We start from the raw sequence: 16576 nt of genomic DNA, 5'->3' as shown, positions 1-16576 counted from the left end.
AGAGATAAGTCCCTGCAGTCGCGCTATTCATCTGTGCCCTCGGTGGCTCAGATGGATAGAGCGTCTGCAATGTATGTAGGGGATCCCGGGGTCCGAGTCCCGGTTGGGGCACACATTTTCAGCTGTTCCCATCAAGGTATGTCAACAACACCTGTCGGCAGCTGAGGGTTTCAATTAAGTATCATTTAGAAGCACGATTGTTGGTAAGCCTCTGTATTAGTTCTAATTTATCGAGTACTCCCGTTGTGCTCATTTCGTGAGACGTGTGTGGGAGGAAGTGATGTATGGTACGGGTCTCCGCGAAAGCACGCTCTCGAAATTTTAACAGTAAACCTCTCCGTGATGCACAACGCCTCTCTTGTAACGTCTGCCACTGTTTTTTTTTTAAATCTCTGTAACGCACTGGTGCTGACTAAATGATCCCGTAACGAAACTCTACGCTCTTTGTTGGAACGCCTCTATCTTCTCTATCAGTCCTACATGATAAGGGCCCCAGACTGATGAAGAACACTGAAGAAGCTGCCGAACAAGCGCATTGTACACCATACCTTTATCGAATGAATTGCATTTGTTTACGATTCTTCTATGATTCTCAGTCTGGCACGTGCTTTTCCTACTATTTGTTTAATGTCGCTTTGGACAGATACTCCTTGATATTTTACGGTGGTTGCTGTAATTATCTGAAATAGAGTATACACAGTAGTGCCCCAGTTTTTGTCCGGCATATTCCACAACACACTCGATCGTTCCCCGGTGCGTAGGTACATCCTGCGGTTCCTGGGATGCTCCAGAGATCGGCTCAATGGAATTCTGCATTTGTGTTCTCTTCTGCCTCCCCGTTTGCCAAGGACAGCTATCCTTATCCGAGGACGCATCGCTGTTGCTGGTGAGGAGCGCATTCACATACCGGCCTACGTCATCCCTGTCCTTGATCCAGTTGCTTGGATGGCGGGTGACGGCCCACTGCTGTGTTCCCAGTCCGGCTGTGATCACTGCGAATGCTCTGTTGGCCGCTTGTCTGCTGCAACAGTTGACCTCAGCTGTCTTCGCTGTGTTGATTCATGATATTCCGCCGTGACCACCTATAGGGTTACGAATGTAATGGCAAAATCAGACTCTTTCAACCGTAGCCATTTCTTGTCGAACGTCCATTCCAAGTCCATGGGTAGTACACGTTTCTGGGGAGTGCTCACTAACTAGTGGACAATCAGATCAAGACTGGTTCAAATGGTTCAAATGGCTCTGAGCACTATGGGACTAAACATCTGTGGTCATCAGTCTCCTAGAACTTAGAACTACTTAAACCTAACTAACCTAAGGACATCACACACATCCATGCCCGAGGCAGGATTCGAACCTGCGACCGTAGCAGTCACGCCGTTCTAGACTGAGCGCCTAGAACCGCTAGACCACCGCAGCCGGCGATCAAGACTGAGTGACGTATGATTCATCTGAGTTTATTTCAGAGCAATGTCGAGTCATGATTAGAAACTTAATTAACTCTGCAAACCAATGTGCCACATCTGCTGCAGTCACCAGCAGACGCCTACTGCAGTGGCAACTCCGCAGACAGACCAGCGATGCGGGTTGCCGACTCCGCTGCGAAGTCTGGCCGACACAAGAGTGTTTACAAACAAGTACCACAGTTGACAACAAACACGTAGGTGCGGCCAACGTCGCTCAGAGGGCATCAACCGGCAGCAGAGGAAGTGGGCGCGACAATCGACGAACTGTTTCCTGGTGATCACGTGTGTGCAAATAGTCCTGGAAATATCCTTCCGCCCGGCCATTCAGCAGGCAGTTCTCGACACTCTTGAGTGTGGAGAAGATCGACCGGTCCAGCGGTGTGCCACCTCGACTATCTTCACTTCCGCAACGATCTTGGGACGTCGCTTCTGTCGTGTTATGCTGTCCACCAGCTATTAACAGCTGACTCCGACGTGGAACAGTTGTACAGGTATAGAGTCGAAGGGAACCCTGATTATAGGATTTAGTTGTAATTTGCTAGATGCACAGAAGGGATCCTTATTGTTTTGTTGGTTTTGAAGAGTGTGTCACTGTTGGTGGCTTAATGTAGTTCCCTTAATAAATAAGTTGGCAAAACGAGTTGATCTTGCTCCGTAGATTTAGCAACATCTGTGTCAATCATGATCTGGAAAGGGTTTATCCACATCTGATATGCTTTCACTGCAGCATTTGTATGGTCTTGCAGAGTGTTTGATAGTGTAACAAGTGAAGCGAGCACTTTCGGCTATAATCTTGTCGAAGATCATTTCGTGAAACTTCTTTTCTTGTTACAGGGCTGGAACGCAGACATGTCGCAACCTATTCAGTGTGGACAGTGGCTACAGGATGAACGACAACCAGTTAAGTAACAGCATCTTCACCCACCAAGTGCCGGCTGTGCATCAAAAAGCTACTGATGCTAATGAGGAATATAGAAGAAACTAACGCATGTAGTATTTTGTCAAAACACTTTTCTGCTAGACAGCAAGGGAGGAAAAGCAACTTCTCTCACAGAGTCAGCACGACTCCAGGAAAGATAGGGATTAGAGCATGGTCCGAATCCACCTTTCAGCTTTAACCAGTGACGTTATATTTCGACTAAACAGCATAGTTTATAAGAGTCACTAAGACAACCACAGGCGACATGTAATAACAGGCAGATTACGCCTTTCAGGGTGGCGGCTACAAGATGGACCATTACCATCGAAAATAGGCATAAGGAACACGCAGAATACGCTCTAAGACATATAAACAACGCACCACGAAAGAACTATCCGAATGCGACGTAAATCGTTAGATGTAATGTGCATGTACAGACAAACAAGTGGTTACAATTTCAGAAAAATTGGGTATTTCTTCAAGAGAAAGACCTTCACAAAATGAGCAAGTCAGTAATGTGCTGGTCCATCTCTGGCACTTACGAAAGCAGTTATTCGGCCAGGCACTGATTGACAGAGTTGTTGTATGTTCTCCTGAGGGTTATCGTGCCAAATTATTTTCACTTGGCCTGTCGGGTCGTCAAAATCCCAAGCTGGTGCGAGGGCCCTGCCCTTAATGCTCCAGTGTTTGATTCGGGAGAGATCCGATGGACTGTCTGGCCGAGGCAGGGTTTGGCAAGCACGAAGACAAGCGATAGAAACTCTCGCCGTTTCGGGCGCGCGTTATCTCGCTTAAGTGTAAGCCTAGGATGGCTTGCCATGGAGGACGATAGAAGCGGGCGTAGAATATCGTCGAAGTACCGCCGTGCTCTAAGGGTGCCATGGATGGTAACCAATGCGGTCTTCCTATGAAAAGAAGTTGCACTCCAGACCATCAGTCGTGATTGTCCGCCCATATGGTGGGTGACACTCAGGTTACTACCCCACCGGTGTCCGGACTCGTCTAAGGCCTGGAATCCCATTGACTGACGTCTGATGTCAACAACCACCGTCCAGTCTCTCTTCTGACTGCCTTATCCAAAATTGTTGAAAAAGTAATGCATTGTACAGTAGCTTCGCACCTTTGTAAAAATAAAGTTTCAACAAAATGTCAGTTTAGTTTCCAGAAAAGTTTCTCAACGGAAAATGCTATATATACTTTCACTAATGAAATATTAAATGCTTTGAGTAACCGGAAGTCACCCGTTGGGATTTTTTTTGATCTCTCAAAGGCTTTTGATTGAGTAAATCATGCAATACTTCACGATAAGCTCATGTACTGTGGTATGAATGGGACAGTGCTCAAATGGTTTAAATCATACCTAACTGGAAGAGTGCAGAAAGTTGAAATAAGCAGTTCACATAACATGCAAAAGACTGGTGATTTCTCAAACTGGGGAACAATCAAGAATGGGGTGCCACAAGGTTCGGTCTTGGGTCCTCTGCTGCTCTTAATATATATTAATGACTTGCTGTTCTGTATTCACGAAGATGCAAAGCTGGTACTTTTTGCCGATGATACAAGTATAGCTATCACATCCAACAGACAAGAATTAACTGGTGAAAGTGTAAACGATGTTTTTCAGAAAATCATTAAGTGGGTCTCTGCAAATGGACTCTTAATAAACTTTGACAAAACACAGTATATAGAGTTCCACACAGTAAATGGAATGACCCCATTAATAAATATAGACTTTGATCAGAAATCGGTAGCTAAGGTAGAGTATTCAAAATTTCTAGGTGTATGCATTGATGAGGGGTTGAACTGGAAAAAATACACTGAAGATCTACTGAAACGTTTGAGTTCAGCTGCTTATGCTATTAGGGTCATTGCAAATTTTGGCGATATACATCTGAGTAAATTTGCTTACCACGCCTATTTTCATTCTCTGCTTTCGTATGGCATCATATTCTGGGGTAACTCATCATTGAGTAAAAGAGTGTTCGTTGCACAAAAGCGTGTAATTCGCATAATTGCTGGAGCTCATCCAAGATCATCCTGCACACACTTATTTTAAAGAGCTAGGGGTCTTCACTGTAGCCTAACAATATATATATATATATTCACGCCGGTGAACTGCTGTTTCTGTCTGAGAAATCGGTTGGAAACTTTCCTCATGTCAGCACGTTGTAGGTGTCGCCACCGGCGCCAACCTTGTGTGAATGCTCTGAAAATCTAATCACTTGCATATCACAGCAACTTCTTCCTGTCGGTTAAATTTCGCGTCTGTAGCACGTCATCTTCGTGGTGTAGCAATTTTAATGGCCAGTAGTGTATCTTGTATAGACATCTTTTATTAATCTGACGCGTTCCACATCATTACGAGGTGTCGTATTCATGATCTATAGAAGAAGTACTAATCTAATCTAATCTAATTGTCTTCAGCGTTGAGCCCGCTTCGAATTGAGCCCCGATAACGAGCGAAGAGGTGTCTGGCAGCCCTGGACAGTGTTGGGACACCAAGCTGGCTGTCGCCTGCCTTACAGCCCTGCAACCAGGACTGATGGCCCGGGTTGCCATTTAGAACGCATTTGGTTGTCATCCACAGCGCCCTTACAGCACAGCAGTACGTCTAAGATATTCAACGCGGCCTCTTGTTACCCTTCATGGCAAACCATCCTGGGCTTACATTTCAGCAAGATAACGCCCACCTGCACACGGCGAGAGTTTCCAGTGCTTGCCGAACCCTACCTTGGCCAGCAAGATCGCCGAATCTCTCCACACACGAGAACGTATGTAGCATTATGGGCAGGACCCTCCAGCTAGCTCGGGATTTGATCATCGGACGCGCCAGTTGGACAGAATGTGGCACGATACCCCTCCGGAGGACATCCAACAACTCTGACCACCAGTGCCAAGCCGAACAACTGCTTGCATAAGGACCAGTGGTGGACCAACGCGTTATTGTCTTCCTCTGTTTGTGAAGTTCTTTTCTGTTGAATAAATAATCAAGTCTTTCTGAAAGTGTGATTATTTGTTTGCCTATACATGTACATCACATCTACCAATTTCGGTCCCAATCGGGTAATTTCTTCGTGGTGCGTCATTCTTTTTGTCCTGGAGTGTATGTCAAACATCTAATGGAATGAAACTAACTGGACAGGCGCGGGAATTAGCGTGTTGTGGGCAGGGACAAACCAAAAACGCTACAACAACACTAACATCATTCCAAGAGAGCTACGTAATGGAACATAAGGCATATGAATATCTCCAGAATGAACCGAACAAAAGAACAGTAAAACACAAAACTGGAATCGAATATTTCACTTGAAGTATATAGCTTAAATGCAGTCAGAAATACCAAACACACCCCCACAAAACAACCATGTAATTGGAAATTAATATCCACAGATTACTTCAAATTAAACGAACAAAAGTATACAAAGACAATTGGAATCGAATACTTCGTTTGACCCGTATAGCTCACACGAATATAGCGATACTAAACCCCACTCTCTAAATGGAATTAACGAGACAAAAAACTGAAAACCCTCTACAAGAAAACTGAAACACTTTCAGATAGTATGCGAAAAAGGAGGATAAATTTTTATGGTCATCTTCTCAAAATGAACTCCCAACAGATTAGCTAAACAAGTTTTTAACTTTTTCCGTAACCGGAAAACGAAACCCAACTGTTTTAAAGAAACTGAGAAAGACCTAGTAGAATTAAAGATTTCAGAAAATTCAATTATTGATCGAAAAAGTCCAAACCCTTTATCTCGGAAGAAGAGAGGAAAAGATCAGAAAGAATGAAGAAATATTGGGCCTTAAGAAAAGGACAACGCGCAAACAAATATTTGATCCAGCGTACCGCAAAGAAGAAGAAAGTGAGCTTTCTTTTCCACAAGAAAACTAAAATCTTACACCAAATGGAAGAAACTCATAAAACAAACTTACGTACCACAGACAACTACGAATTAACTCATCCTGGCCACACACACACACACACACATACACACACACACACACACACAAACCGTACTGCAAGCAACAAAATATTCAAACACAACTCTGAAAGGAAGGAAGGAAAATTCGGTTTAACGTCCCACAACTCCAAAGCAAATGAGAAACACAAACGTCCAATCTAAAAAACCAACAAATTGCATACGAAAAGTAACAGCTCAAAAACCAAAACAAATAAATAAGCACTAACTGGCAAAGATCCGATACCATTCAACTGAACAGTTACTACAAAATGCGTCACAAAATCAAACATCCACCACAGGAGTGAGCCACCGGTGACAATAACACGGTCCCTGGAAAAAAAAGAAAAAAAACAACAACAAAAAGCTGTTTCAAATATGTCGCGTTTCCACGATGTCACATTCGAAAGAAACGGCCGAATATTGTCAACAACCGAGATGATAAATAAGACAATTACTCATTTCACCCGCAGCTATTTGAGATATGCTCTTAAGTTCGTGCCTAACATTACGCTCGAAAATCGTGCCAGATACGTAAAGAAACAGCCAAATATTTGTGAGAAACGTGAATGTAAATATAATCGCTACTAAAGTGCGCGTCATATATCTTGGCGGCCGAGTTTAGGTTCGTTCTGCGCATCTGACGTCACAAAACACAGTCAGCCAATGAACAGAGAACGACGTTGCCAGATCTCGACAGCAGTGCAGACCACGGACGAGTGTCTTCAGTTTTAGAAACGTTCAGTCATAAATAAAGTAATAGAACAAAAGCAATGTCTTGATAGCAGATTTTCTTTTACAGAAAGTTTGGAAAAAGCATTCTTTATACCAATTGCTTCATATTCTATTAATTAATTAAACCAAACAAGCAATAAGACTCCTAATTCAGGCGATAGCAAGGAAAGGTGTTTGTTTCAATCTCACGAACTGCTTTTTCGCAATAAAGAACCGCGGTAATTGTTTATTTCCTATTGTACTTCGACGAAGCGTGAGTAATTCATAGTCATACCAACAGTGTTTATAAGTAGTTGCGTGAGATGTTAGAGTCGTTATGGAGTTACACTGTTCGAGGAGCTGAGGTAGCGTAACGGTTAGGGTGTTGGGCTGCCAAGAGAAAGGTTATGGGTTCAAACCATGTGCAGTGCTTAATATTTTCTTTATTTAAAAACAATATTGGAGTGCCTTACTTCACAAATTTTATTCGTTTGAATGAAATGTATAGTGCTTTGCCTCTTCATTAACTTTTTCACTGCTGCAGACACGTGCTCCCCGCATTCCGCGCTGTGCGCTATTTTGTCATCACTGCACTTCTCGCCTGTGCAGACACATGGTGTTCCCACTGCTTTGACACACTTATCAGTCGATTTCACAAAAACTATTTGGCCAAAAAATTTGATTTTTACACGTCTTCTTGCCTGGTACCTTCCCCCCATAAATGACTTAATTTTGTTTTGATGTGCAGCATTAAATGTAGTAAACCATTGCACGAAATTTTGAAGAGTTTGCAGAGGTAGAAGTCCATAGCGTATACTTTCCGTATGGTCGATTTTAGTTGCCACAATGTTGAGAATGAAATGTGGACAAGATACCTAATTTCATACAATATTTACTGTATAGCAATATCTCATTTAATTTAAGTACCACATAGGTGTCGTATGTAATATTGAGAAATATTCCGTCTTTCGCGACTGTAATAAAAGTTTTATATACACACGGCGCGTTTGGCTTTATTTTAAAGCACTTCCATCGGTGAAAGGTATGGCACATACACAATGGTATTCATGTTCTATTTCTTGTTTTTGTTCCATAGTCGCAGTTTTACCAATGGTATTGAAATATATCCCTCTTCTGCAACTGTAACGAGCGACTTATTTAGACCAGACGCGTTTCTCTCTTTTGAAGCATCATAAGAGGACTGTATTTTGTGTCCTCCATTGCCAAGTCACCTTTCGTAGTTTTGTGCTGCGGTAGCACAACATTCAACGTTTGTGTTGGCTCATCAGTGTTTTAGCAAATAAATTATATTTGACATAGCTCTGAGCACTTCACTGACAGACGGTATATTCAAGTCCTAATGTTTTTGTACGTCCACAGTTTTGTTTAATGTATTTTGTCTACTTCCTTTTGATTGATTGAAGTGCTTTAAAATAAAGCCAAACGTGCCCAGTGTAAGTAAAACTTTTGTTACAGTCGCGAAAGACGGAATATTTCTCAATATTACATACGACACTTATGTGGTACTTAAATTAAATGAAATATGTAGGTATCTTGTCCACATTTCATTCTCAACATTGTGGCAACTAAAATCGACCATACGGAAAGTATACTCTATGGACTTTTACCTTTGTAAACTCTTCAAAATTTCGTGCAGAGGTTTACTATATTTAATGCTGCATAATAACTGCGTTGAACATCGAAACAAAATTAAGTCATTTATGGGGGGAAGGTATCAGTCAAGAAGATAGGTAAAAATCTAATTTTTGAGCCACATAGTTTTTGTGGAATCGAATGGTAAATGTGTCAAATCAGTCGGAACACAATGTGTCTGCACAGGCGAGCAGTGCAGTGACAAAATCGCCCACAGCGCGGAATGCAGGGAGCACGTCTTTGTAGCAGCGAAAGGGTTAATGCGGCCGTGGTGGCTTTATTTCATGAACTGCGCGCTCCCCCCTACACGTAAGCTTGCGAACTATGCTATACTATAGCGCTGCTTCTATTGGCGCGTGCGTCGTGTGCAACTGGCAACGCAGCAATCTCCAGCGTCTGGGCGGGCATGCGCGAGCCGCCATGATAAAAGAATTGAACTATAGTTACTCTAGCAAGAAAATAAGTTGTGCTCTCAGGTTCCACCCTAAGTACACCCTCGTACATCACGACATATTTTGAATAAACAGCATAGCCAGCAAACATAATAGTTTATGTAGTTACTAAAGCGACCACAGATAACATTTAATAACAGGCTGCTTACATCACTCGCAATGTAAACTCATGACGTCACACAGGTCGTATCGTTGGGTGAAAGGGAACGGGTGGAATAGGACTGTGCGCTTTACCCGAAACAACTATTGGGGAACCCAGCTTGCTTTATTCAGAAAAGCGTTCGACGCTGTACTATATCGTCGATTGTATATCTCGGTTGAGATATGATCATATGGAATATCTTCACAGATATACAAATAGTTCGAAAACTTTTTTACTAATGTAATAAAAAAAACGCTGTACGGGACACGCAGTATGCAACAGAAACGGAGGTACATTGGGTGTATTCGCATGGAAACGTAACTGGACATCTTATGTTTTCAATATAAATACATGGTTTCTCAGAAAGGATCAACAGGACTATAAGGCTGTTCGCTGATGATGCTATCGTCTGTTAGAAAGTATCGTCGTTGAAATCTCGTGAGGAAATATAGTAGCGCTTAGACAAAATTTCCATTAGATATAATGAATGAGATCTTTCTTTAAAGGTGGATAGATGTAAGACAGTACTTATAATAAACAGAAAGAGACCCCATTATAAGAGCCGGCTGCTGTGGCCGAGCGGTTCTAGGCGCTTCAGTTCTGAACCGCGCTGCTGCTACGGCCGCAGGTTCGAATCCTGCATCGGGCATGGATGTGTGTGATGTCCTTAGGTTTAAGGAGTTCTAAGTCTAGGGGACTGATGACCTCAGATGTTGAGTCCCATAGTGCTCAGAGCCATGTGAACCATTTGGACCCATTATAAGAGTGGAGACGAACACTCTAAGCATGTCGCGTTGCTTAAGTAGAAGTGATGCTAAAATCTATATGAAGTGGAACGAAGTGAAGTCAGCAGCAGGGAAGGCGGATAGGAGACTTGGATTTGTTGGGAGGCTGCTTGGAAAGTTCAGTAGATCTGTCAAGGAAGTCGCTCTGGAGGTGCTTGTAGGACCAGCTGTGAAGTGTTGCTCCATGGCTTGGAGTCCTTTTCAGGTAGGCATTACAACAGACATCGAAATAATTCCGAAATAATGCTGCTAGGATCGTTGTGTTCGGTGACGTCTCCTCTAAACACACTTTTACCGAGAGAACAGAAACTTCAACTCACAGAATTCAAGTCCCTCTCATTTTAATTTCAATACTGGTTACACATGATGACTGAACCATTGCAAGGTGCATAGGTAACATATACGAGAGATGTAGATTATGAGTTTTTCTTCTTTCTGGTTTGGCATACAAAAGCACGTGTTTTCATTTTCGCCCTAGCAACAATTGTCTTACGTCGAGTGATTCCTGTTTTGTTTGCAGTAACAGAGCCCAAATGCGAAGTTACTGCATGCTGCCACAGAGTCATGTGTACATTGTTCCTTTGAGTGCTCTGCTTGCCTCCAGTTCTGATTCTGACTCCAATTCGTATCTGGCCTGTTACACAAATAATACCGGGTGATCAAAAAGTCAGTATAAATTTGAAAACTGAATAAATCACGGAATAATGTAGATAGAGAGGTACAAATTGACACACATGCTAGGAATGACGTGGGGTTTTATTAGAACCAAAAAAATACAAAAATTCAAAAAGTGTCCGACAGATGGTGCTTCATCTTATCAGAACAGCAATAATTAGCATAACAAAGTAAGACAAAGCAAAGATGATGTACTTTACAGGAAATGCTCAATAATTCACCATCATTCCTCAACAATAGCTGTAGTCGAGGAATAATGTTGTGAAGAGCACTGTAATGCACATACGGAGTTATGGTAAGGCATTGGCGTCGGATGTTGTCTTTCAGCATCCCTAAGACATGTCGGTCGATCACGATACACTTGCGACTTCAGGTAACCCCAAAGCCAATAATAGCACGGACTGAGGTCTGGGGACCTGGGAGGCCAAGCATGCGGCTGAGCACACGATCATCACCAAACGAAGCACGCAAGAGATGTTTCACGCGTCTAACAATATGGGGTGTTTTTTTTTGGTTCTCATAAAACCCCATGTCATTCCAAGCATGTGTATCAATTTTTACCTCTCTATCTACATTATTCCGTGGTTTATTAAGTCTTCAAATTTATACTGACTTTTTCATCACCCGGTTTTTAGTGTAATATCTTTGAGCATGTACAGTTGCAATCAACGTAGCGCTTACGACAGTGATTATGTAAAATCTTGACATTATATGAAATTAATGTGAATTAATGCACTGTGTGTATGGTAAATGAACCACGTGTGTAATGTTTAATAAAATAATCCAACACATCATTTTCAACCTAGTAGAGATGAATGTTCGAGGGATTGATTATCTGAACTGGGTGTTAACTGCGACATGCGTTTTGCCTTAATTTAACTCTGCCCCTGTAGATAGCGGCACGTTAAGACGTGCTTATCTTCGAGGCAGGACCCAGAGTCCAGCAGAGTTTCCTACAGGCGTTTTGAGAACGGGGAATCCTTGCTTTTTTTCAGTAGGAAGGAGCTGATGGACTTGCCTCCTCCAACTCACGTACTGTGGGTTGTTGAGGAGAGTCACTTCTTTCTCGCTTCATCAGTCTTCTGAGTGGTTTGATGCGGCCGGCCACGAATTCTTCTCTTGCGCCAACCTCTTCACGTCGGAGTAGCACTTGCACCTTACGTCAGATTCATTACGCATTTAGATTGCACTGATCAGAGTCTGCTAGACTTCAGTTGAAACGACACCAGTAACAAAAAACGGAAACCGTAAACATGGCTGCAAAACAGCAGCTGTGTAAATCTGAAGAGGTTGAAAACTCAGCCAACCAGTTGCAATCAAAGGTTTATTAGCCCTCGATTTAGCTTTCGATATTTGTAAAAATATCTTCTTCAGAAGTAGTGAGCCTTGTTTCATCACATGATGATACATTAGATTAGAAGAAGCCGAGCGGATCTTGTCATTTATTAGATTGACAAAACAAGAATTATTCCAAGCCATGGTATTCCAAAGCACGATTTATATAATCTGGCTGCTATGTAAAGCCATGACTTGGGATAATTCTTGTTTTTTCAAGTTTATGTACGACAAGATCCGCTCGGCTTCTTCTAATCTAATGTATCATCATGTGATGAAACAAGGCTCACTACTTCTGAAGAAGATATTTTTACAAATATCGAAACCCAGGTGAAGGGCTAATAAACGATTATTAGCAACTGTTTGGCTGGTTTTCAACCCTCTTGAAAAAATGGAAACGAATATAGGGTGGTTCTAAAGTCACTATATACACTCCTGGAAATGGAAAAAAGAACACATTGACACCGGTGTGTCAGACCCACCATACTTGCTCCGGACACTGCGAGAGGGCTGTACAAGCAATGATCACACGCACGGCACAGCGGACACACCAGGAACCGCGGTGTTGGCCGTCGAATGGCGCTAGCTGCGCAGCATTTGTGCACCGCCGCCGTCAGTGTCAGCCAGTTTGCAGTGGCATACGGGGCTCCATCGCAGTCTTTAACACTGGTAGCATGCCGCGACAGCGTGGACGTGAACCGTATGTGCAGTTGACGGACTTTGAGCGAGGGCGTATAGTGGGCATGCGGGAGGCCGGGTGGACGTACCGCCGAATTGCTCAACACGTGGGGCGTGAGGTCTCCACAGTACATCGATGTTGTCGCCAGTGGTCGGCGGAAGGTGCACGTGCCCGTCGACCTGGGACCGGACCGCAGCGACGCACGGATGCACGCCAAGACCGTAGGATCCTACGCAGTGCCGTAGGGGACCGCACCGCCACTTCCCAGCAAATTAGGGACACTGTTGCTCCTGGGGTATCGGCGAGGACCATTCGCAACCGTCTCCATGAAGCTGGGCTACGTTCCCGCACACCGTTAGGCCGTCTTCCGCTCACGCCCCAACATCGTGCAGCCCGCCTCCAGTGGTGTCGCGACAGGCGTGAATGGAGGGACGAATGGAGACGTGTCGTCTTCAGCGATGAGAGTCGCTTCTGCCTTGGTGCCAATGACGGTCGTATGCGTGTTTGGCGCCGTGCAGGTGAGCGCCACAATCAGGACTGCATACGACAGAGGCACACAGGGCCAACACCCGGCATCATGGTGTGGGGAGCGATCTCCTACACTGGCCGTACACCACTGGTGATCGTCGAGGGGACACTGAATAGTGCACGGTACATCCAAACCGTCATCGAACCCATCGTTCTACCATTCCTAGACCGGCAAGGGAACTTGCTGTTCCAACAGGACAATGCACGTCCGCATGTATCCCGTGCCACCCAACGTGCTCTAGAAGGTGTAAGTCAACTACCCTGGCCAGCAAGATCTCCGGATCTGTCCCCCATTGAGCATGTTTGGGACTGGATGAAGCGTCGTCTCACGCGGTCTGCACGTCCAGCACGTCCAGCACGAACGCTGGTCCAACTGAGGCGCCAGGTGGAAATGGCATGGCAAGCCGTTCCACAGGACTACATCCAGCATCTCTACGATCGTCTCCATGGGAGAATAGCAGCCTGCATTGCTGCGAAAGGTGGATATACACTGTACTAGTGCCGACATTGTGCATGCTCTGTTGCCTGTGTCTATGTGCCTGTGGTTCTGTCCGTGTGATCATGTGATGTATCTGACCCCAGGAATGTGTCAATAAAGTTTCCCCTTCCTGGGACAATGAATTCACGGTGTTCTTATTTCAATTTCCAGGAGTGTATTTTGTACTTAAACAAATTTTATTAACCAATATGTAATGGCACTGCAGCTTATGTTACAATAGGACATAATTTCAGTACATTTCAATATCTGGTGTAATCTCAGCAGCTGCGGGTCGAATTCGCTGTGTTAAGTGTTCAGTGCTGCGGATCTTCACCTGGTATACCGCAGACTTGATAAACCCCCATGCAAAGAAGTCTAAGGGTGTCAAGTCAGGAGAGCGGGGTGTCTACATCCGTGGAGAGGCACGAGCAATCCATCTGCCGGGAAAAGCTTGATTCATATAATCCCAAACAACGAGGGCAAAATGGGGTGGTACACCGTCCTGTTGAAAAACAACAGTATCCATAATCCCATCAGATATCAACTGGGGCTCCAAAAGGTGTTCCAACATATCTAGGAATGTGGTTCCAGTAACGGTTAGTTCTGCGAAGAAGAAGGGCCCGTACACTGTTGACCTCGTTATCCCTAACGACACGTTCACTTTCGCTGTGTCCCGTTGCCACTCCTGCAGCACACTTGGTTGTTCGTCTGTCCAGATCCTTCAGTTATGTCTGTTCACATGTCCACAGGTATGAAATGTAGCTTCATCACTGAACAAGACATTTTGCATCAAATTATCATTTTCCACAGCTTGTAGCAGGCTGCCTGGCTGACTGGCTGCGTAGTCCTCCGCTTCAAGCTTATGTGCGACCTGGATACGGTACGCACGTTTGTGCATCTTGTAACGAAGAACTCTCCACACAGTGGTTTGAGGAATACCAAGCTCCCTAGCAAGTCTCGTGGTAGATGCGGAAGGGCTACGTGAGATCGCATCCTACACACTTTGCACGGTGTCTGGCGTTATGGCCGGCCTCCCTGGACGTTCTTCATCTGCAACACTACCAGAACGCTGGAATTTATTGACTAGGGTCTCGATAGCAAGCCTGGTGGGGCCTGTTTACCGGAATCGACGGGCAAAGTCTGTCCGCACCTGTCCATACGTCATTCCACGAAGACGAGCAGAAACAACAGCGATTCGTTCTTCTTTTGTTAGCATTCTGTCGTAGTACCTGCAAGAAACAAATATTCCGTTGCTATATTACTGGAATGTATACTGACTTACTATATCACTGAAATGTATAGTGACTTTAGAATCACCCTGTATTTGAGAAGTCCTACCATGTGGCAACATTTACGACGAGTGGGGAAATGGGGGTAGCCAGTGAGAATTTCCGTGTTTCAGTATAAAAGCGAATTACTGACTACTTCAGGGCTAACTGACTGAAATAAAGTTTCAGCAATTGTTTGAGAATGTGGAGTTCTGTTGGCGGCTCTCCGGTGTACTGCGAGTGACTCGCGGGAGCTCTGAGGTGGAGGCACGGTTTGGTAATGTTGCTGGTTTCTGTCTAATGTTAGTGAGCCACACTTAATCGATAAAGTTATCCTTCAATACAAAGAGCTTACAAGAATTCTGAAATGCGTTCCCAAGTCCACATTTCTTGTCCAGTTTCGCAGGCTGGTATTGCGACGTAGCGCATGCTTATGTGATCGTTCGGCGGTGTCATCTTTTTAAACCGTGCTTATTACTGCCGAGAAAGGGGGACGTGTCTGTATTTCATAACAATGACTAAACTACAATTGTTTCCGTAGAAACTTGAAGTGTTTTGATTGTGGTTGGCCCCTTGACCGATATGTCGTGAACTGTTTCCCTCTTCTGTTTTTGTGGAACTTTTTTTTTTTAAATTTGCAAGGAACCAAATGCACTTGTGGCGTTGCCTCTGAGCGCTGCACTTTCTGCAATCTACTGAACAGGCTTGAAACATTTACTGGTGCCATATGGGTTGTTGCAAGGCTAATGTCACAGTTTAGCCTCGCCTCATGGTGAAACCAGGCTGAGGACCCTTATGAAGGCCGTTTTGCAGGAGTAGCAATGCCGAGAATTTATCCATTTTCACCACTAAAGGTTTGTGTAATTAACTGGCAATGTACACTACTGGGCATTAAAATTGCTACAGCAAGAAGAAATGCAGATGATAAACGGGTATTCATTGGACAAATATATTATACTAGAACTGACACTTGATTACATTTTTACGCAATTTGGGTGCATAGATCCTGAGAAATCAGTACCCAGAACAACCACCTCTGGCCGTAATAATGGCCTTGATACACCTGGGCATTGAGTCAAACAGAGCGTGGATGGCGTGTACACGTACAGCTGCCCATGCAGCTTCAACGCGATACCGCAGTTCATCAAGAGTAGTGACTGGCGTATTGTGACGAGTCAGTTGCTCGGCCACCATTGACCGGACGTTTTCAATTGCTGAGAGATATGGAGAATGTGCTGGCCAGGGCAGCAGTCGAACATTTTCTGTATCCAGAAAGGCCCGTACAGGACCTGCAACATGCGGCCGTGCATTATCCTGCTGAAATGTAGGGTTTCGCAGGGATCGAATGAAGGGTAGAGCCACCGGTAGTAACACATCTGAAATGTAACGTCCACTGTTCAAAGTGCCGTCAATGCGAACATGAGGTGACCGAGACGTGTAACCAATGGCACCCCATACCATCACGACGGGTGATACGCCAGTATGGCGATGACGAATACACGGTTCCAATGTGCGTTCAC

The 16576-nt window shown here is 44.3% G+C and overlaps 1 protein-coding gene across 1 annotated transcript in view; it reads left to right on the top strand.

Annotated features, from left to right (window-relative positions):
- The window catches only part of LOC126252736 (polyglutamylase complex subunit TTLL1), a gene marked incomplete at its 3' end in the record, with an annotated part of 207609 nt that overhangs the window by 62642 nt on the left and 128391 nt on the right, over window positions 1-16576 (top strand). The window contains exon 3 of the mRNA XM_049953639.1: window positions 2301-2366. Within this exon, the coding sequence (XP_049809596.1) occupies window positions 2301-2366 (66 nt within the window). The remainder of the gene's footprint in view (window positions 1-2300; window positions 2367-16576) is intronic.

Source organism: Schistocerca nitens, chromosome 4 (assembly GCF_023898315.1).
Source record: "Schistocerca nitens isolate TAMUIC-IGC-003100 chromosome 4, iqSchNite1.1, whole genome shotgun sequence".
In the NCBI taxonomy this organism is placed as follows: domain Eukaryota; kingdom Metazoa; phylum Arthropoda; class Insecta; order Orthoptera; family Acrididae; genus Schistocerca; species Schistocerca nitens.
The sequence above is the reverse complement of the archived record's forward strand: the minus strand, read 5'-3'. Positions and strand labels throughout refer to the sequence as shown.